General features: G+C 37.4%; 1 protein-coding gene across 3 annotated transcripts in view; it reads left to right on the top strand.

Annotated features, from left to right (window-relative positions):
• Positions 1-23,249, top strand: part of LOC108763918 (headcase protein) — a 164,044-nt gene extending 140,795 nt beyond the window's left edge. For all 3 annotated transcript variants that reach the window (XM_018511857.1, XM_018511866.1, XM_018511874.1), the window contains 3 exons: positions 18,135-18,323; positions 19,008-19,193; positions 19,681-23,249. In XM_018511857.1, coding sequence (XP_018367359.1) covers positions 18,135-18,323; positions 19,008-19,193; positions 19,681-19,854 — 549 coding nt within the window. In that variant the 3' untranslated portion in view covers positions 19,855-23,249. The remainder of the gene's footprint in view (positions 1-18,134; positions 18,324-19,007; positions 19,194-19,680) is intronic.
• The last annotated feature ends 646 nt before the right edge of the window (positions 23,250-23,895 follow it).

The raw sequence follows: 23,895 nt of genomic DNA, 5'->3' as shown, positions 1-23,895 counted from the left end.
TTTAGTCCGGAAAAACAATTCGGCGCGCAGTTTGAAAAAGACTACAATATGGTATATATGCAAGTACATATATAGTATATATTAGTAATTCAAGATTGAATTATTTAAAGCAACGAAGATCCAGCTCCGACCGTAATAGGCAGTTACATTCTAGTATAATATATATGTAAAGGTTAAAAGTATTATTTTGATATATTTGACGTTCAATCTGCTGAAATAATCGAGAGACTTAGTATCATTTTGTATTAAGAATTTTTTTTTATTTTTAATCACAATTATTGGAGTGGTCCCGCTATTAACGTCAATATTTCTTCCATCGTTGCAATATACAATAAAAGCGGCGAGTATACAGTACGTGACTCTGAAGTAACATTATTTCAGGGAAGATTAAGCTGCCCTCAGACGGCTTGACTTACTCGCCAAATATTTCTCCGTTAAGCTAAGGCAAATGTTATATCATGTAAATGTGAGGAACGCGATGCGTGACAATGCGTACAGTAATGCAGTGTAATAACACGATATATTCTGCCATGAAAGTGCAGTACGTTTGCATTTGCCAAATATTTGGCGAATGCACACACCGTCTGACTCCGGTTTAAGCAGTAAGGAGCTGAAGGCGTTACATAGTGTAGTGCCAGGTACAAGGTGTCATAAACTACAGTTACATGCACCACGATTTACGGTCGCGTATGCAACAAACTCGCGGTGTAACTATCTTACGGTTTGTCGTGCCGCAATTTGCACTTTCAACGTCGAGTGTAACTAAATAGCGAAAACCGTAGGCGGCGGCCTACGAATAAAGTCCGACAATTTAACGGTATCGCTAATATCCTTGTCTCGCCTGCGATAGCGTGCGTCATCCCGCGACGTTGAGACGTATCGCCGCGAGTGTTCCATTTAGCATTATCGCGAATCACTACTGGTTACCTCGCGTCACGTACAGTATGTACACGTAGCGACTCCGTAACTTTATCGTTCTCGCCATAATTCGCGACGTCCGTGCCGAGGCGTAGGTTTCTCTGAATTTCATATTTATGACCAGGATATTGATATCTGCTACATACGGGCGGAACCTCGGCCTGTCTTAAGCGATCCATATGTCAATATCTTGCAACGAGGACAAGCAATTGTCACCTTGTGGGTTTTAATTAGAAACGTGCTCGTCTGAGCGTGTCTGAATTCGAAGGACAGTTGTATCGCGTTAACTAATTTTTTTTATGTGAGGCGAAATAAATATTGAAAATCCTGCGATAACAGGCAGTATACAGTAGTTATTATCATATCATTTCCAGGACACCCTGGTGGTACATTCATCCAGAATCCAGCTCATTTATCATCAAGATTGTAAATAGCGATTAAATTGTAAATCTACAAGCAATCGTCGGCGTCCATTTGCAGTCTGTTCGTTTTGCCGAACTACTTTTCGACGGATCTCGAAGGACACAAACCAGTTTCGAAGTATAAGTTCGGTTGTGATATCTAATTATTAGAAATGTAATTATCGCATATCCGTGCATATCGTAGGTTTATCTTACTTAGTTACATTGAGGACAGATAATTGCCAACGCAGGATATATAATTTCCCGGCATTAAATATTGCATAATTATTAGTCAATGTGATACGCTAAATTTTCAGAAATCACTTCTCTCTCATAATTATTATAACAAGAATTCTCATTTTTCAATTTCGCGCGTTGCGACTCTAGATAACGATAACCAATTCCTTCGCGTCATATTCCACGTTTTCCGTGATAAGGAATACTTTAAGATACGAAGATAATACTTTAGCTTCATCTGAGTGGGACAAGGACACGACGCGAACGCATGGGAACGATGTGTCGAGAGTGTTCATTTTGCCAGCCAATAAAAGAAACGGGTACTGTCGCCATGGTTAATTATTGCGAATTAACGTATCCGCCGTGCAGAAGAAACAGCGATGGATGATTGCCTTAAATGTGTGCGATTTTTTACCACTATTTTGTCGAACGCGTGTGCTCACGATAAATATACCATTTACTCTACCTGTTCTACAAGACGCTCTCGATGGTATCTTTCATAAAAAGAATGTGAAAAACGTTAGAAAAAATAATCAGCAGCATTACCATAAATAGAGCACTTTTATTTACTTGACTCATTTCTTCCCACTATTTATGGGCCAATAACGTTTTAATTTTTTTCCTATATGTAGGATATGTAATTATATAATATAAATGTATTAAAAAAATTGAAAAGATATACCCTATTTGGAGTATTCATATGAAGAAAAAAATTGAAAAGATGCTGTCATAAATAGGACGATGGGAAGAGAAATAAATAAATTAATTATTTAATTAATTTTTACTTAATATCACGATTTTTATCTTAAATTATATGATTTGTAACAAACAGCATTGCAGATATATTTCCAAAATACATTTTTAAAATGTCCGAGGCAACTTAAATTAATGGGCTTTTCAACACATAACTTTTTTTGCATATCTTGTTCCACGTTCAAACGAAGGAAAGAAATTTTACCAGACGCGCTTTCCCGTCCGTCGTGGAAATTACGTGGCGGGAATAACTAGGAATTCTTTAGTCGCCTTGAGGAGAATGTGCAATGACCTTGCGGACGCGATATTCATTGGAGGAAGTCGCGAATAATCGTGTAGAATTTCAATCGCGAAATAGAGCTAGACGGTACATTGACCCTGCTTGCTGTCTATCGATGATCATGCTTGTTTAAAAGACACTCGGTGAAAACCGATATGAGGAAGATTTTCTTTCCCATGAAAAATAATGCTCAACATTATGGATTCAGTTACACGTCTGCGATCCTAGAATCATCGAGGAATTTCCTTTCGTTTCGGAATTTAATAACTAGTGATACACGTGATAACTCTACGAGACTTTTAGGGGAAGGATTTTAAATCACTTATATGCAATCTTCTTTTTGTCAACGCAAAATACATGCTAATGGCAAGTTAACATATAGAAAATTATATTAAAGACGAATTGTATGATCATATTGATATTGCTAAGAATTAATTAGTAACTTGTAAAAATGTACATACATTGCACTTTTTAGTCTCAGCTGTCTCTATTTTTTTTATACAGGGTTACTACAGATCTGGAAACCTAGAAAAGTCTGGAATTTTGAAATTTGCTCACAATTTCCTTAAATTGCTCTTGTTCCAAATAGATGGTATAATTTTTTAAATATTATATCTAATGTTTATAGTCAAATACGTTTAAAATTCGCGCACTTTAAATGATTTTAATAAAATAATTAAAATTTAGAGGAAAACTCCCTATTATGAGATAGGCGTCTAATATGAGATAGCAACGTTTCTGCTAAACTAATAAGCGCTATTTATTGGTTCCACCATAAATTTATTGCTCTTGGATTGAAAACTATTTATTAGATCATGTCTGTAGTCGTTGTAAAAAAAGATTTTAGAATTTGGATGTCTTCAAGTTTCATTGAGATGAGGCTTTAAACCTTGTTTATTATTTAATAAATAAATATATGGCAATAAATTCTTCATATAGTGATAGAGTAAAGTCGTACTAATAGAAAAATGCGGGATATGTTGAATTGTTTAATCGCAGAAGTTAGATTTGATGATCATAAAACCATAAGGCGTGAAAATCGTAATATGAGATACCCAGGGTATTTCTAATATGAAATAACCCATGCTCCTATGTTATAGCGGAAATCGTTGCTAAAGAGTAAATATTATTGTACAATAATAAAAAGAACAACCGGAATGAACATCGAGTGCCTATTTCTGCGATGTTTGATTCCAACTATCTGAAGACGAGTTCTGGGTATAATCTATCGCATGCTCATTTTTCACGTACGCTGACTGTGTTTGTTTGCATTTTAGAAATATGAAATAAAGTTTTTTAATTGCAATACTGATATACTTTGCGTTTTATTATCGATTTCTCGGGGCATTTCATATTAGGAGCACAATTTTTTAATTTTGCGATTTGCTCAATTTTACCTTTCTTTAATTTTCAAAAAAATGGGATTTAAATTAAATTTTATATAACGTTATCTTAAAGCTTATTAAATTCCCTTCAAAATGACCTATTATATTTTTAAATTCTGCCCATAGACTCCTAGCATTTATCCAAAATGAACTCGGTATCCCCCATAATAGGGGCCCTTTTCCTCTATATTTTATTCAGTATTTTTGATCGCTCTTTTTTATGTGTCATAATTGCATTCTTTTTTATAAAACTAAATTATTTTCTGTTGGTTTAAATTTGCACACAAAATTTTACTATGCTAACTTAAGCTTTTTTGCGTTTTTTTTTTAATAATATAGACTAGCTTTCTTACAATCGATTTGGGTCTAAATATTAAAATTTACATATTTTATATTATATTTTATATTATATTATATTATATTTTATTAGTTAAAAATAAAAAAAAAGCATACAAACCAACGCTGGTTCTTATTGCGAATATTTTAAATAAATTTATTCATAACAGACTATACAGAATACAGACGTTTCGACCATTATTAGGTCATCTTCAATATTATTTGAAAACACTATTTGTATAATATTTGTCGTTAAATTTCCCTATCATTATCTTGACATTAAAATTGTCTTAAATCACATCCGCAATCGTCATAGATAGGAATATACAATAATATAACATATCGCTACAATTATCACATAAGAGCGTAATTAATTAATTCCTATTCTTACGTTACTCGTCGCTTTACTGAATCGGTAAAAATCCGTAATTATCATAGTTAAAAATATACAATATACCAAATCGTTAGAAATTATCACATAAGAGTGCCATAATTAATGTGATAATTTCTAACGATTTGGTATATTGTATATTTTTAACTATGATAATTACGGATTTTTACCGATTCAGTAAAGCGGCGAGTAACGTAAGAACAGGAATTAATTAATTACACTCTTATGTGATAATTATAACGATATGTTATATTATTGTATATTTCTATATTTATGATGATCGCGATTTAAGACAATTTTAATGTCAAGATAATGATAGGGAAATTTAACGACGAATATTATACAAACAATGTTTTCAAATAATATTGAAGATGATCTAATAATGATCAAAACGTCTATATTCTGTAGTCTGTTATGAATAAATTTGTTTAAAATATTCGCAATAAGAATCAGCGTTGGCTTGTTGTATGCTTTTTTTTATTTTTAATTAATTTTTCAAAAAAGTTGGATTGTATTAATATTATTATTTTATATTAGTCATGGAAAATTTTCCATTTTCATCTGGAAAACCTCAGGAAAGTCAGGAAATTTTAAAATTCATTTTCTGTGGCAACCTTGTTACAGTTAAACTAAATTTTACAGCGAAACTAAATTATCTCTATCGATCGTACCTCTCACGGTGCTGTCGAATCCGGCACGAATACCTGTCGCATGTCCAGGAAATCGCGTTCGCGATAAGCAATGCTTAGGGTGAGAGAGGGTGATGAAAACGTTTCGATAAAATCTCTCATGAAAATTGCGACGGAGAGTACCGAAACTGCTGGGACCAGCCACCTCCCGCAATGCATCTTGTAAGAGGGGTGAAGAGGGGCAAGCTCGACACGTTACTTTCGTCGTGGGGGGTGGAACACGCCTCGTAATCAGGAACCGATCACTCGAGGAAATTGCCAACTGTGTTTGGGCACCTGAACGTGAATCTCGTTAGCCCACATTCGTCCGTTTCGTTTCCGAAGGGGCGCAACCCTCTTAGAGAATTCCGTTTCAAGTGGACGACAGAATTCCCTCTCTCCATAGAATCGGACAAAGAGAATCTGCTTTCGTTTCCCTTCTTTAAAAAAAAAAAAAAATGTGCGATTATTGTACTCTTGCACTGTAGCGTTAAATTATGTTCCAATTTATTGCGTTTAACTGAATTTTATAATGATTTTGACAATAAATAAGTATTAAAATGTTTGTAAAATTAGCACGACATTCTATTAATATAAAAAAATAATGATAGTTCCAGTAGCACTTTTCATAGACCTACACTTGTAAAAAAAAAAGTTCCGCATTTTTAATACTAAAAAATCAAAATTAAAAATATAACGATCTACCATCAGGAGATCGCAGAAGATGTCATACATTTTTTAATTAATTTGTGTTTTGGAGTGTGAAGGCTTAATGGCTATGACATAATTCTTATCTATAAGAGTTGTATTCTCACGAAATCAAGCGCGAAAAAAATCCCATTTTTACAACGAAAATGCGAAAGAGGGCGACATAATTCCTCACGTGCGTTAATGGAAGCACGAAGTTGGAGAATTGCCCTGCGTATCCTGCTACGGCGTGTCGTTCTTACTTATTCACGCGATAAGAATTTTGACAGACGAGGGTTCCACGGGTGCTCGTGTGAGCGAGCGAGCGAATCCCACCGGAAATAAACAGGCCGCGGGTCTATAACGCGTTTACATCGGAAAGATGGCGCGAAGCTGTAATTTGTTCCTCCTAAATTATAAATGACACGCTACAATTTAAATTTACTGCTGCACGCCGAGAGTGTAAATCGAAAAGGGGCCAAGCTCGAGAAAACATTGTTGATCATTTTACTCGTCGGGGGGGAGAGATTTCTTATTTCCATTTATCAATATTTATTATTCACGTGCAATCGCATTGAGAATATTACGCGCTCGTAATATTATTGTGAAACGTGTAAATTTTTCACGAGATTTATGTGACGAAGACATTCGACCGGTCGTGTTTCTTCTCTATGGCGAATTTTATCGGCACTTGTTTCGACGACGATATTTGGGTGACGTAGCGAGCGAATTAAGTGTGGCACCCCTAAATCGTGAAAGTGATTTTGTCCCCGTGTCGTTCGGCTCTTAAAGGGCGCCGTTAATCACACCACCCGCTAAAGGTTTGATGAAAATCTTATCTTAAACGAGTAATTAGGTAGTCTCGTGGGGTCCCCCTGCGAGAGGGTCGGAATCGCGTTTTCCACGCCTTCTTTGCATTATCGGAATGCACGCGATGGCGCGAGCTGTGTCGTTATTTATAATTTTCCTCCTAATTTTGCGCGGCGCGCGGCGCGTGAAGTGTCTCTGTAATTAGCTCGTAACATCGAGCGCACGAAATTACGGGAACGACAGAGGAGATATTCCGCGAATTCTTAAACTTGTTAACGAGCGGACCAAGCTATTTTATCCGGCAAAAGAATTTCTTATTTTTGTCATATGATGAGATTCTTGATATTCAGAGATGGTTTTTTTTTTTTTTTTTTCAATATAAGACCAGTTATGCTTATTTTATACTCTATTGTTGAGCAGATATTCGAATACAATTTTTCAGTAAGCCAGACATTCAAAATATCTAAATAAAAATGCCAAGATTATAATCTTTCTGTCGATTCTAATGAGTTTTTTAATGCATGTAAGAAAACGAAGATAATAATTGTTGACAGAAAATTATCGTGAAAAATTTAATACGCAATCAGAAATTAACTTCATTGATCAAAGTAAAGTAATACGAAATCGATTTTGAGTAAATTACCTCTGTCATATCGCGCGGTATCTTTGGGGAAAAGCAGAACTAATCCAGGCGTATTATCTAAATCGGTTCGTTCATAGTGGTAACTCGGTGAATTGCTAGCAACGCGTCCGTCCGAAATGATTAACTTCGCATTCGAGTAGCTGGTCGGCAATTAGGACGATTGCTTCGCAGTCTGCGTTTACTGCGCGAGGCTCGGACCACAATTTCCTCGAAAGCCCTTTACCCAAGAGGACGGTCCTGCTTCAGGGCCGCGTATAAATGTTCGCTTGGTCAGAAACTCGCAAATAAAATGGCTCGCATATTAAAAGAGGTCGTTCCAAATGTATTTGTGTAACGCGAGTAAATGTCTTTTCTCCATTCGACGAATTTGATAACTTAACCGTTTGGGTAATTTAGAGATAAACGAAGGAACGTGTCGGGTTTCAATGCGTAGGTCTGGGTGGTTCAGGTGCTCCGTTTTGAGCACAAGTCTTAAGCCGGTCCTGCCTGGATTCACTCCAAGAGACACTTAAGTTGTGCCTTCCATTTTCCCTCCCAGCCGGCTGGCACATTAGGCTTACGAAGAGGAGTTTGGAGGACCTGGAAGATGATTCTCATCTTTCTCGCGGTAGTTTTCGGGCGAACACGCATCACGTTTATCACGTCGCGTTGAGGATGACGCTTGGATTTTGTCCAAAATGGAATTAATTGAAATTATGCTAATGATCACTTAATTTTAATGATATTTAGAATACTTATTTTTTTTCTTTTACTTTTGTTGATAGAGGATCATATTTTCTTTTATCTCTCACTATAACTGTATACTGCTTTGTAAATTAATCTTTTTATATTTCGCTTAGAATTTTTTTATATATCGTTAAAGTTTTTATACTTCGTGTTTTATGTTAATAAAAGCCATTAAACAGGCATAGAGTGTGAGAAAGAAAGAATGCAGACCAATTGCCGGCGAACAGTCAGAAACAGAGATTCTGTTACGCTCGCGTGAGTTCGCTTGCAGTTCGCAATCTTGTTAACGCAAGAACAATCTTGCATAGCTCAGCCATTTAACGTAACTACATCAGAGCTGAAATCGTAACAGTAGCGAACTTCATTAATCGTGAAGCACGCAGAGTCGAATTTGCTGATTCCTATTTGCACAACTATATATTCAACTAACGATGTAATATTACTCTCGTATAATCAGTGACATCCGATTATTATTTCGGGAATGTATTTGTACAATTGGAAGCATTCTTATCGAAAAATCATCGTTGCCTGTATCGGCTTTAACGAACAAAGGGAAGTCGCGGCGCTGTCATATCCATCAAGATGATGAGGTTCCAAATCTTCTTAAGGAGGAACAAAGGACAGAATGTTAAAACAAAGTACCCGACGATGATGGAAACGGTCGATGACAAGCGCCTCCTGCCGCGAGGAATGTTCGCATAACTACGCCAACAACACAGTGAGATAAATTTCAAGAGGGAGCGCCTATACTTGTTCCTCCCAGAGGACCACCCTTCCGTGAGACACGCGGCGGGGGTGGAACAACCCCGTGTTTCTTCTTAGCGTTCTGTAGATTCGACCTTTAACTCTCTGTCAGACCAGACACGTGTGGTGTACATGGCAAGGACCGAGCCTCGACCTCTTCAGCGACGCGTGGCTGATTTATACGGACTAGAAGAGCCATATCTCTCTTCTACGTTACGGTAGATCCTCTACAGCGCGCGGCTGTACAGGGTGCGTCAAAAGAGCACGAGTTACTCTCAAGTGTTCAGCTTATTAAGCTTTGTACATTTATATATTAACTTGTGGAAATAACTGGAAATAGATTCTAGAGAACTAATGAACTTATTGTTGGCTTTATTGAATTGATCAGCTCAATGTAGCTGTGTTTGGAAATTGTGTTTCTCTGTTGAGTTAAAGGGTAGAAATCGTTTCACGTAACTGCAGTAATTTTGATGCTCGTGCTGTAAGCGTCGTCATTCGTTTTGAGACGTCCTATGCGTGTGTGTATAAGCGTACGTGCGTACATGCGTGCGTGCCGAGAACACGTATAGTGAAGCGGAACGGGATAGTGGGACGGCGTGATATATAGTCGTGTCTGATACCGCTGAACGTCGTTGCAATCTCCTTTAGTGGAAGGGACAGAGATTTTTATGGATAGTCACGGTTGGGGTGGTTCGCCTTGGGCGAGAATCCGTCGTATGAATTTACGTTGATCGTTGTTTTAGTACGTCCCCCGCAGGAGAGAAGTCGCTCTTGGCAGGAGAGAAGAAGAAGAAGAGAGCAGCTAGCAGCTTTAATCTCTCGTTCCTCGCGCGAGCGTGTATATCAATCGCGGTATGTAATCGGGTAATCGGAGATAGAACGACAGGATTTATAGCGCACGTCCTCCGCCGATGTACGCGCTTCTGTACTAATTTATTAGCGATAACTTAGAGCCGCTGCCATTCGCCAATCGATGAAATAGTCTGTATGTGAAAGTATAGAGTTGAGCAAAAATACTCTTCCTTTTTTTCTTATTATAAATTAAAAATCACGTTATGCATTAAAGATATGAAGGGAAGGAAATTATAAATCTTCTTGAATATACTTGCGTTTTGTTGTTTTTCATTTTGCTCGGTTCACGGAGAGAAGTATTCTTCATTTAGACTAATTCCGATTTTACAATTGAAATACGAGACGGGTAGAGGAACGCGCTTTGAATGCTACTTCGTTTTGGTTGTCAAACGGAACACGAGATTGACCTCCCCTCACTTTCGCAGATCAGGAAGTCGACCCGACGATCCTCTCTCTAGATATTAAATTCAAAATAACAGCAGCCTTTTCATACCCCAAAATTTTGATTACCCTCTATTTCGTCAACGAGTGTTCTTTTATTAATGCTTACTTTAATAAAAAATTCCATTGAAGCATTTATTTTTGTACTCTTAATCAGCTTGAAAACTTCAAAGCTTGAATAATTAAAAAACTCAAAAGTAATTTTACATTCTGATATTAATTTTATATAAAATTTTAAATTGTTTTAATTAAGTTTTTTTTACCTTATTTTAATTACATTTAATAATTCTATTTTAATAGTTCTGCAAAAAATTATTTTAATTCCCCGCTAAAAAAGAGCATAATTTGTCATAAAATTTATTATCTTTATGTCTAAATTATTATAGAATCTAAAAAATTTACGTACGATTTATAAGTTACGAGTCACAATAGAGTCCTAAATAATCTCAGCGGCGTCAGAGTGACTTGATTATATCTCGAAATCTTACATCTCGACGTTGATACGTTTTAGATGACTATCGATTGCAGGTAGGTAATACAGAAGTGACAACGTGTGCGTTCGCAGTACACACTCGGGATTTGACTCTTTTTCACGCCAATCCGCGAACTCCGTCAGCTCGTGGATAAATCAAGCGAGAGTCAACGCATGTGAAAAAAGAGATTTTTCATCTGGTCTCCATCTCCCATTCATTTAATTCCGTCTATAATCCGCGAGGGGAGCGAACCCTCTCCCCTGCCCATCGGCGGTTATCTTCTGCGAATCGCGAAGGGCTTTTTTTCGACAAGGTACAGGCAACTCACAAGCGCGCTTATTGATTCTCCTGCGATATGCACGAAAACCTTTCACGCATGGGCACGAAATATGTGTGTACGCCCGCCATTCTTATCGGCTCCGAACAAAAGGGCGGCTGAAAGCTGCTATCTCCCTTTTTAATTTATCGACAACAATATCATAACAGAATAGTCTCGTCGACAAGGTTGCCAAAATCTAATCAAGATAAAAAAAAAATATTTTAATTTATCGAGAGAAAAAATAAAAAGTTTTGGTTTTATATTATTTTCACTACAAATTATTTCGTCAACTTTTAAATGTTACTCCATTGAAACGTAAAAATCTTCCGTATTTATTTTATAAAAAATTATTTATTTTGCGAATCTCTTTCACACAAATATTTAGTTACCAACATTCTGCTCGTTGTGATTGTCGAGAATCGAGAAATGCTCGTTTTAAAATTCGATCAAAATTGTAGTTATCCCGTCGCTAAAACGAATCCTGACGAGCACGCGATGCATTAACTAGCATTATAACTGTACCGCCCGCGCCACCAACGAATGAATTCACCCCGTACGGTAAATAATTAACGCGTCAGGGGTGAATACGTGACGTGGCTACATCACAAATCTGATAATGACGTGAGCGGCAACAAGACGGAATGTTAAAAAAAAAAAACACGTTGCGTTCATCCGCAATGCACCTTTTCCCCCTCGATTTTCGCGAATTATTCAACACCGCTCTTTGCCGGCGTGCGTGATTAAAATTGTACGCACTTGGTGCGTCCAATTTTCATCGTGGGTCTTTTTCGTTCGATCGCAATTATACCTAATCGGCCTACCGCGCCAGACTACAGGAAATAAGCGGTTTAACCGAAGAAAGATAGAAGGAGCTTACCGAGAAAAATCTTGTGGAGCTTCAGCTGCGTTTGACATATATTTTCCCTTTATCTTACTTTATCGTCGGAATAAAATTATTTAATGTACATAATCGTAAATAATATCTATAAAAAGCAAGCTATAAATGTTTTTACTTCTTTAATTTAATTTTGTAATATAATAATTTTTCATGATAACTCTATATTGAGATTTCGATATATTTTTTTAACTAGATATATATATATATATGTATTCCACATATTTATTAATTAATTTTTAATCTAAAAAGAACGCGTAATATTTTATTTTTAATGGAAAATGCAAGTAAAAGAGCTAAGAGAGTTGACTTTGTATCAGAATTTGCAGACCGTAATTTCGTGTCGGCGTTTTAGAATTGACAGTTTACATTCCTGCGACGAATGTATTGTCGTATGCGCGGTATCTGCGATATTTGGATATCCTAAATATCTCTACGACCGAATGACGACTATTCAAGAAGAAAGGCAATTTCTTTCGCGAATAGGGTCCCGATAAAATTCTAGGATCGCCACGAGGCGTGTGTCGTATCAATTGTCAATAATATTAGAGACCGCAATTTCACTCAGGAAGTTCCATCGAGCGTTGTTCGGCCCGATATCTATCCGGTTTCCCTTCTGTTTCCTTCATGATGGCGACCTTCCCTTACTTCAAAAGGGGAAACGGAATCAGCCGAAGAAAGGAAAAGCAAGAAGACCACCCAGCGATGTGTACGGATAGAGCACCATCGATCGATTATTTTCACGCGAGAAGGAGCACGAGTCGGAAAGAGCTGGAAGGGAAGTTCTCTTTGTTCGGATCTCCTTTCTTGAATGCCAGTGGGTCACTTACATTCGACGAAGACGCCGCTACGATTCTCTCTGGGGAGGGAAAAAGGCAGAGAGGAAAAGAGGGAAGTTTCATGAGACTAGGAAGTTTCGAAGAAAAGTCGTATTATCGATATTACTCTGATAGCGTTCGGCTGGACGCCACGTGGAAACGCACGGACGAGCGTATCGGAAATAATCGTACGTCGTCGAATCAGCGAATTTCCGGCATTGGGGTGAATTCAGTTGCGGCTCCCATCATCTGCCCACCGCATCGTGGTCTAGTAATTGAGCGCTGCGATTAGAAATGGAGGTCAGAACTCGGTTAGTAACAAAACTCGGATGATCATCAGATCGATAACAACTGACACGAAGGAAAGAAAGCTATTATCATCGCAAGACTTCTGGAAACGAAGTCTTGGGAGAGAGACGCCATTGATTATTTTCACGCTAGAAGGAGCACCCTGACGAGAATCTCTTTGTTTGGCACGTCTTTCCTGGAAAGGCAGTGGGTCACTTGCATGGAGAACGACACGGAGCTGAGAATATCCCTCGTCGGGGAAACTTTCAGCGAGAAGTTGTTATCGCTCCGGCCCGCCACACCCTTCCACGTTGAAGAGGATGCGCGGGGAAATCCTTCGTGAATCCTTTGTTCCGCCGGCTATAATACATGGACAGTCCTAAGTAAGCCCTTTGTCCCTGAGCCCCGACTTTCTATTTTCCATTTAACTTTTCTGAGCCCTTGGATTGGCCTTTATCATTCGAAACAGGAATTTACGACTAATTTCGCACGACAGGATTAATTTTAATATTGTATTGTTTGTGACTTTGTAAGCATTTAATAAAACAAAATTAATATCTGGATTTGTAAAATATATTCAGACTCTTTTTTATTTTATTTTTTAAATATAAATTTTATCTTATTAATCATCACATTATAACCTAAAATGCTTACATTCTCGCTAAATAAAAAATACTCAACATTTGAAGAAATACTATTATCTAATAAAAATATACTAATATGCTGATATACTATCTAAATACGGTTAATGAAGAATTAGAAGATTTGTCGAGCTTGGAAAATTTAAAGATAGAAACGTTTCTCCTTGTTTCTTTCTACATTATCGCGCCACTCGTAAATACGTTTCGTAGACCGTTTAACTGTTTGAACTCTGCTCGATGCTTTTAAAGAAAGTAAGAGGGCTCGTCTCGTAGACTCGTATTCGCGTTAACTGAGAATGCAACGAGCGCACCCACTCTTCAACAAATTTACGATGTTGCCGGGTTCCGTGAGTCAATTGTCTGCACTAGTCGGATAAAGTTTTCTTCGACAGCAAGAACTTGCGGCTCTCTGTTAAATATATATATGTATATATAAACGACCAACGCGAGAAGTTTTATTGGAAAAATAAATATCTTAATAAAAAACAATTTTAATGATGTTAATTATCAAACGATTGTAACCAGATTGAATCTTTTGAGGCTCCATATATATTTTGGCCTGTATATATGAATTAATTTTTAACGTTTTTATTTTCATTTTATTTTGTAATTAATGCACAAACAAATAAAATAAATAAAAATAAACTTGTGATCGCAAATTTTAATACTTTAATGTTTTATAAATTTATTATTTTAATGTAACATTTTCTTTTTCGTATAAATCCTTTGTATATGTAGCATCAATATAACAAATTTTTTTTGTAGAAAATAGTATAAAATTTGGACGAGCTTTTTTTTCCATTAAAGTTAGGTAAGCCTATAGTATTCTATAAAATAAGATGTGTGTGTGGAAATTGTAGAATTGCACACAAATATCTTTTCTCTCACATATCTTTTCTCGCGTCTTTTGTAAGTAATTACTTCTCTTTCTTCTTTAGGATGGTAGCGGAAGTAGGCGAAGTTCGATCGTAACGAATTTTACGTTCGCCTATATACCGCTTTTTATCGTTCTGCGTCCTATGGCCGAGTCCGCGTTGATGCTAAGGTTCTAAATAAGGGCGTCCTTAGGAACCCTAAAAAATTCCCAGCGGTACCTTTTTTCTACATTCCCTGTGCCTTCTCCCTTTCTCCCTGTTTTACTCCCTCTGACTCAAAGAAAATCGTCTCCTTGGCACAATATACGTAAAATGAAGTCAAGCGGTTTTAGCACCAAATATGTCCTTCTTTCTCTTCCTTTACCTCCAGAGAGACCAAATTGAATTCACGATCTTCTACATCGACAGAAGTTATTAAGACTTTTAATTTGATTTTCAAGATCAAAAGAATAAAATATCTTTCGTCAGATATTACATCATTAAGCGATATAACTTCTGGCAATTCTGTTTAAACACTTTTAAATTCTAGTTAATAAACTTCCACTGTAGCTACTGGATCTTTATTTTTACTCATTTAGAGGAAAAGTCAAATTGTAATTTACAAATTGCAAAATGTACAATTATATATAAAGTGCAGAAATTTCAAGTTTTTCCCAGTTTACTTTCATCGAGTAATCCTCCTTCAAGAATCTTATTATATCGCAATCGATGAAAGCTGGACAAAGTAATAATAAGGGGAAATATATGGTTTCGCTGCCTTGCTAACATCAGTTCTTTATTATTTTGCACTGTCGAGCGTACGGCGACGTTAAGGTAGATTTTTCCATTTATTTGTATCGTCCCGCATTATTGAATTCCGATAATCCGCGACGCCGCCGGTGTAAGTCCTTTTACAGTACACCACGATTTACGATCCACCCCGGTCGCTTCCCGGCGCCTTTTCCTCTCTTTGATTTTTAGGCAGGCTAGTCGAAATTATCAGAGTTCATTCACCTTTTGCCGTTGTTGTTAGACTTGTAGAATTAAATATTGTTAAAATTGAATTTTTTTTCTAGAATGAAGCTGAAAACGTTTTGAAATGTACAGACTACGGACAGAACGTGCTAATGAATTTTATCAGATAAAGAATTAAAATGTATAGAATACGAGAACAAATATAAATACAATGCGCTGTTATGTCAACAGTGATAATTACGGATTATATTATAATTTAATAAAATGCCTTGCATATATAGTCGAACTTTCATAAGCAAAATATTCCAGCAAACACATTATCATTTGGAGGCAGTTCTAGTGTTTCGCGCAAAGTATTTCGTGCTCTTCCTAGCACTCGACAGGCTTACGAGTCGCAATAAAATTGCAGGAAGTTTATTGTGTCGTATCAGCGTTGCGCAATCCTGGGTTCTCTAATCGAAGTTGTAAAAACTTCGAGTGTTTCTTTTCGATCATAGACCCGGATCGTATGTCACGCGGCAACACAAGCGACTCGTACACTCGCGACATACCAATTCAATTTATTTCTTCGACATTGGCGTTGAGTCTTCACGGCGAGATGGATGGACGGATAAATGGATGTACGTGGCTCGTATGGGTCTCTCGAGCATCCGAGGATGCGTCAAGGACTCCTCCCCCCCTCTCTCTCCTCGAATCTACGAATATATTCGTCGAAGGAGCCGCGTTATTTTTCTCCTTTCTCCCTCATGTCTCTTTTCTCTTTCACTTATTCTCGCATTCTCTTTCCCTGCTCTTCACTTATGCCCCTCGAGCGGTCACTCCAAGTACTCGAAAACCTTCTCCGCGTAGTCTGGAAATATACTTTCATCTTCGAAGAATCTTGAGGATGAACAGAACGTCACGTATCGACGAGAACAAAACCGTGTTTCTAAACCTCTGAAATAAATAGGGAGATAAGAAAAATTTATCTCAATCTGTACTTATATACTCACTCTATATTTAGATACAAACTAAATAATAAAATACATTGATAAATGATTAACAATTTTGTTGCTTTAATGTTGCCGCTATCACTATTTATTTAAATCCAATTTTTTATTTTCTATAGTTAATCTGTAATTAGACCTAATAATGACGTAAAAATATTTTTAGCTATGATTCATTATTAAACCGATGATTTAATAGTGATAATTTTTAATATTCATACTACTATAACTAAAAAAACACAATTTTTATATTACCATCGGTTTAAGTGAGATCAGTTTAAACCATAAGTTAACCAGAAAATGAAGAACCAACTTTAAAATGGTTATATTATCTTTATTAATTATAAAAGTTATCTGATAGTATAATAACACGAAGGTTCTTGTCTCTACTTCTCAACTTTGCAAACATTCTTTCGTTGCTTTATTCTATTTTTTTCTTTGTAATCACAAAGTAGAAAAACTGGTTATTTACTATGGTTATAAACGTCGTCTGCTGACGTTTTTCCTCGTCGGCGGTAGAGCCACCCGTTTCCGCTTCCTTCGTCGCCGTTTCGCTGGCCCTTTCGAAGCGGCTACCTTTCAATTTTCCTTTCTATTACAGTTTCTCTGGCTTGTGCTTCTTTCACTACCATTTTTGTCCTCTTCTTCAGTTTGTTATTAAAACCTTTCTTTACTACGGTACAACTGTCGTCTCGTGCCAGCTCTTTCATTCCACCTCCAGCTCGGAAGGAGTCTGTTTCAACAGACTTTTTTCAAGACACTATTAAGATTCACTGACGGATTTTTTGAAAATACCTCGTTGCGTATCTCGTTGCCCTTTTCCCTTCGTCGGTTACGAGAACCTCTAGTGCGCGTTTTCCAAAACTTCCATCGCGGGGCTTCCGGGCTTCCATGCTTCTTCGTCCGTTAGTGCCCTGATCCAGAAATGCGTTTCGCCAGTGCATCCTTTTTCCATCCAGCTCCATCTATTCCCCTCTCGCTCGTAACGAAAAATCTTTATGGCGTCTCTCAGTCACCGCCTTCTTAGTTTATCCACTATCGAGACCCACGCCACGTTGCATCCTCCGACCTTCCACCCTCGCTCCGTCGCCTTCGGTCTTTTTACAGCAGTGGTATCAAGGCCCGTGTACTTTTCTTCTCTCGAGGGCTAACGTCCCACAGAAACTGGTTTAACGAGTAGGGCGGGCATGAGCTTTGTTGATGCCGACGTTATTACTTCGCGCGTAAGAGTTATCGGATGGGGAATTCTGCATTCAAATTATTGTCATTCTCGCAAGTAAACGGGAAACGAGATCGAACGAAGGGATAAGAGATGTCGTTATCGACTAACGTTTCCGCTCAAAGTAACTTCGACTTTTCTGCCCGACATGATAGGATACCTACCAGGGATATTTCCCATCGGATTTTCAAATATAAACTTGTAATAAGTTTGAAAGAAAAATTCATTCTTCTCTTTGATATTTCTTTTATTTTCCTCGTAAATTGTAGAGAAAAATAAAATCACGAGTTATTACTAGTACGAACAGTCTCTCTTATTTTTATATATTATATGTTTTATTCAACACGATTGCGCACATAATGTAACGATGTGTTCGTTAACGGTTTGTTTTCAGATGGAAGACGAGGGCAACCACGGCAACGACGACACCAGATGCTTCATTCTATCGACATTGGCCGCTCTGCAGTGGTCTCGAGTTACATGTGTCCTTTGTCGCGCTGCCATGCTGGTTTTCGACAGGTATCCGTTGGTGGACGGCACATTCTTCTTGTCACCCAGACAACATTCGCCTGCTTGCGCTGAGGTATGTTTCCCACTAAAATTTTACGAGTATCGATTTTCTTTTCGAAAAAATAAGACAAATATTTAATTAAGTAACAAAAATGTTAATGAGTTTAGTACTTTATTCACAAATGAAACTATCTCAAAGCAATTTAATTAAGAAGAATTAATCGATATATAATTTAGTACACTTCGTTTTTACGTCGAATGTTTGGAAAACATTTCAATAATGCCTTAATAAAACGTAGTAGATACACAGTATCTGTCTGTGACATGTATAAATTACTTCTGCACACTGATTAACAATTTAATTACAAATTTACAAGCGAAACTGTGCGAAACACTAAAATTACAATTTATGTTTTATCGCATTTTTTGCTCGTGATCTAACTGCAATATTCTTATGGTCTGCGTGGACAGAACGATTTTACTGAAGTATCTAAAAATTTAACTAGATAACAGATTTGAAAATAATTTTGTTGGGCCACGTAATTAGGTGGAACGTTCAAACTATTATAATTGCTATAATATCAAAATTTTTGTAGCATTTTTTAGGATGTTACAAATTCCTACATAATTAATTTGATGGTTCAACCAAATTATTTTCAGTCTGTATCGAGCGAAATTTTTAGTTACTTGAGCAAAATCGTTCTTTCCGTGTGCAAGATTTCAATAGCACGTCCGGTTTTTTGATATTTTATTCCAGGTGAAGGTCGAAGGTCGCACACAATTTTTGTCAGCTGTGTGCATGAGTTGTTTGGAGGGCAGCGGCGGGCAGCCTGTACGCTGTCGTTTCTGTACCCAGCCGTGGGATGGCTCGAGCTTGGTTCTCGGAACCATGTACAGCTACGATATCTTCGCTGCAATGCCCTGCTGCAGCGAGCGACTCAAGGTAAGCTCTAAATTCGTGACTAGTCGACCCAGTCTTTGACCCAGAACTTTGACCCTTTAAACACGTGAGTGTTAATACAGCATCGCGAGTAGAGTGCTCTCGTATTTGTGTAAAAAAATTTTTTTTTATTTCAACACCATAATATCTATACAGTCATGATTATTCGCGCGGAATAGAAGACTCTTTAAATTATCTCTCGCTTATTTTACACTTATTTACTTCTCTCAATTTAATATTAATGTGAATTACGACAGTATTATACTGATATTTATTTTACCACTTTCTTTTTTCTTTTTTTCAAATTGATTTCGAGATAGACTATTGTGTAGTTTGTGATATAATATAATACGAACTTACAATACGTGACGAATTAGACGATCAAGCTGTATGCTCGTTCTATTGCGCCGATTCGTCATGCCCGCCCGCAACGAAGGGAACACATCACGAAATGAACGCACCGTCCATTTTCGTTCCATTTTCGTTCCAGTGCAACAGCTGCCAGAAACCCCTGATCCACCCTCATCAGCGACTGAACTTCTACTCGGACTACAGCCGCGTCTTTGGCTGCCCACACTGCAGGACGGTCGACGCCCACTTTGTGAAACCGCTCTCGGCCTGCTTCACTCGCGAGCAGTTTCAGCTCTACAGCCAGTGGCCGTAACCATTAGAGAACTTAGCAAACCGCCGCCGTATGCGCACGACCGCGGCTGACTTGTATCCTCTCTTTTACAAGTCAATCTCCCTGTTCCGTACGACCGTGCTCTAGAATCCTCCCCTCGCGACCTTCTAGGAGACTTGACGATGGCGAACGCGCATGGGGGCCGCGATCTTTCCTGGCGCGTGCTGTCGGCCGGATCCACCGATGTATTAATTCCTATTAACTCGCCAAACGCTTTTATTTCGGTCGACAGCTGATGTTGTTTCTTCGTAATTCCTTAGGAATCTTTTTTTTTTTTTAGCAATCTATTCTGTATGCGATGACGGTACGCGCGAGCCCCTTGGCGCGTTCCCATAATACTAAAATTTAAGATGTTTCTTTTTAACGTCAATTGTAGATTTGTTTGTCTAGATTGATCTTAAGCGGGAGACGTCGAATTATTGACGTTTCGTTTGACGATGCGCGAGGCGAGACTTGCAAAATTAGTATGCTTTATTTTCCCCATAACGTTACTCTTTAAGTTTCTTAAGGCATTTATCGTGCGTTTTGCTGTAATAAACGGTAATTAATTTTTTTATTAGTATACACTACGTTTTGACAATTGTGTCATTACACGGACGTAGTTCTCTGATATAGGTGAGTTTTAACTAGTAAAATTTTTTTTTGTTGGAGAAATCTGTGTGTTTCATCATTTATGCACAAAAGTTTTGGACTACGAGCTGAATCACATCTCTTGGACGGTTTCTTTCGGAAACTTCGGGTGACAAGTGTGACAGCTTCGCCGTCTCCCGTTTCATAATATAGTTGAAATTACTTTAAAGAAAAATAAATACATGAAATAAATTTAGGCGGAGAGAAACGATATTAGACACGGAAAGGTCGATTCTCTTTATTGTAAACGTGTATAAAGGAAAAAAAAAAAGAAAAAGGCTACTTTCTAGGAAAGATTGGGAGGGAAAGAAAGAAGAAATAACTATCGTTTGTTACTTAGATAATCGAGAACACGTTGTTTTTTTTACATTTTATTAGTTTATACGTTTATGGCGGCCATGTTGATTTTGTTTAAGGATCTACGACTCATTCGATGGGTTTTCAACGTTGATTCGATCGGGCGCACGTCGCGACTTTCCGCGATTCGGGACAGGAGCGTTGCTAAAGAACGGACGAAATTCGCGCCGGTCGTAAAGATAAAAGTAAACTCATTGAAAGAAGAAACCAATTGTTTGATACTACCGCTCGTGCTGTGTACACACGGTTTTTTCATCTAGACGAAAGTGCACGGCTCTCATTTCTCCGATCGTCCCGTCATCGCTCACTCGAGTGTATAGGACGATTCTCGCGGAAAGTCGTGATCGTCCGAAGTAGCCAGTGTATATAATATATTAAGTGGGAGAGAAACAAGTGTGTTTGAAGAGGAAGAGAGAACCTCCTTTTTTTCTGGCGATGCTGGTCGTTGCTGTCCACCAATAGCGGCCGTCCCACAAACAGACCGCCCACCGTTCTCAAGGTAGTATAGTCGATCGTGTACCTTTTTTACGTTACTTCGATTTAAAAAAAGTATACTTAATCCGTATGTCGGGAGGTATATTTAGGAGATAATATAATGCCCCGTGTGTGTGATGCGTAACACCGATGAGGATCGTGAAGCTGCGCGACTACTTATTCACGCCTTTGCGTAGCGGGTTAAACTAAAAAGTATCGTTTTGTTTCCATGTAATATTGAGACAATAGTATGCATTTTTTAATACGAGCGACGCATATTTTTTTTTAACAATGTATTCTACGTGAAAATTTGAGGAAAATTTATGTTTGAATTTTATTTTGCTGCACAGTGTTATATTTATCAATTCGAAATGCACGAAAATAACACGCATATAAATAACATTAACTGTAATCTTTTAAATATTTTTTCAAAAACTCAAGTTTTTCTTTTTATACATAACATTTTTAGTTATTTGTATGATTCTCTACGGAAAAAGATATCATGATTAGAGGGACAAAAAAGTATATAGTGGTTATATGGTCTAATAGGCGCAATTTTTTCTTTTCTTTTTTACGTGTTATAAAAAATAAATAATACAAGGAATAAAATTATATTCATTAATTAATTTTTGAAGTAGTCACGCAGTTTCGTTCACTCATTGAAGAATCGAAGAAGAGTGAGATAAGAAAATAGGGGGGTGAGAAATAAAAAAAATAAAAAAAATTAAAAAATAATGCACAGGAAAATGCGCAACAGCGCTTTGGGGATGTATTATCACTTTGAGAAAATCTTCCTTGGACAACCAACATTGGCGAATCAGACACCTGACGCCGTTTCCTGTGCGCGATGAATTAAACTCCCGCATTAATTAATAATTTCTCGCGCGTTTAGTGCCGGAGGCAAGGACGATCGCGTTTGAGTCCTTCTCCGATTGTTTCGTCTCGATCGTACGTTTTCTCAGAGTGCCAAATGAGCAATTGCCAAGCAAAAGCAGCGTTTTAATATTTCCTCTATCTTTCTTCCTTCTTTTCCAAGTTTCGTTTTTCAATTCGTATCTTCGTCGTTCTTTATCTGACCTTTATCGAATTCGCCACTTTTGACAATGCTGATTAAAAAGCGCAAGTACGGCTGCTCGATCGATGGTGAAAGGAACTTGAATTTCTTTTTCGCAGCACATGCGATAAAAATTTCGAGCGACGTTGGAAGCATCGAAATGGGCTCAATTATCGCTTTTCAAAATGAGATGAAGTCTGGATCTAGAAAATGGAAGTACCGCTGTTTTAAACATTTCCTTTGCTCTTTTATACGAAGTTTGTCGAAACGTGAGACACAAAATTGGCCTTTATAAAAGAAACCACATTTGCACATTTTTCAAGGTAAGTGAAACATTCTTTTCAAAATTAACGCGACAGCCACTTTCGAGCCGTTTCAAGTTCCTCGTACGATCGGGAGCGTGTACGAGAAATTTTCATTAATGATGACTTATGAGGCGTGTATGATAGATGCATGTGTCGCCTGTACTCCCTACTGCTTTCAATTTTTAATAAGAATCAGCGACATGCGCTATTACTCGCTCCTGTGAGTTCCTGTCGCAAACAAAAACGAGAAAGGAACTGAGAGGATCAATATAGTTTCAAAGTTATTTACGCGGTTATTATTTATCGTAGCTTTGCACGGATTGACGCGATCACGAGAATTATTTCATTGCGTGGATTCGTAATAAATAGAATCACAAAAGGCTCCTCGTGTTTACGAAATTTTCCTAAACGCACTTTCTCGGCTATTTTTCAATTTTACTCGCATTTATTAAATGCATCGATGATAGAAAATTGAAGAATCTTCAAATTTGGAAATTTTGAGAATATTAAAGTGCGAAACGTCCTTTTAGATATAAAACGTACCTTACATTTTTCTACTTTAATGTACTTGATTTTGTTATATATTGTTAATGAAAAATGATGAAAATATGTAATAATATGGAATAATAATTCTGTATATATATATATATAAGTTTATTAATAATTTAGAACCAATAAATATATAAAATATCTCAATGTCAATAAGTAAAATTAAAGTATTTCATTGAAAATGAGGAAAAACAGTAGTGACCGTAGGAGCCTTTCTACAGAGAATTTAGGCAATTTTTGGCAATGGCTGACCGTGTTGACGTGTCAGCAGCAGGCGTAGATTAGGGGCGAAGCCGAGAATATTGGAGAGTACCTTAGTTTTTTCTTTTACCATAATTTTTCGTGCGCGATTACATGTGGAGACAAACATCCCAGTCGGATTCGGATTTCGAGTCGAACTGGTATGGTATCGGAGGATCCTCGGAACATAGAGAAGCGATGAACTTACGGCAGACAAAAAGAATCGTCGCGAGAAGGGAAGGGAAAAAGGATACCTTTTTCACTACTGACGGTGCCGTAGCAAGCTGCTGCTTTTTTTCTAAGAGGACAGCAAGTGTTTATCATCGATCGTACGTCGACGCACGACGGCGCACTTAGCTCCGTAGTTGATAAGGTTAATGTTACATTAGGCTAATATTTTTTATTCGGATAATT

Source organism: Trachymyrmex cornetzi, unplaced genomic scaffold (genome assembly GCF_001594075.2).
Source record: "Trachymyrmex cornetzi isolate Tcor2-1 unplaced genomic scaffold, Tcor1.1 scaffold112, whole genome shotgun sequence".
In the NCBI taxonomy this organism is placed as follows: domain Eukaryota; kingdom Metazoa; phylum Arthropoda; class Insecta; order Hymenoptera; family Formicidae; genus Trachymyrmex; species Trachymyrmex cornetzi.
The sequence above is the reverse complement of the archived record's forward strand: the minus strand, read 5'-3'. Positions and strand labels throughout refer to the sequence as shown.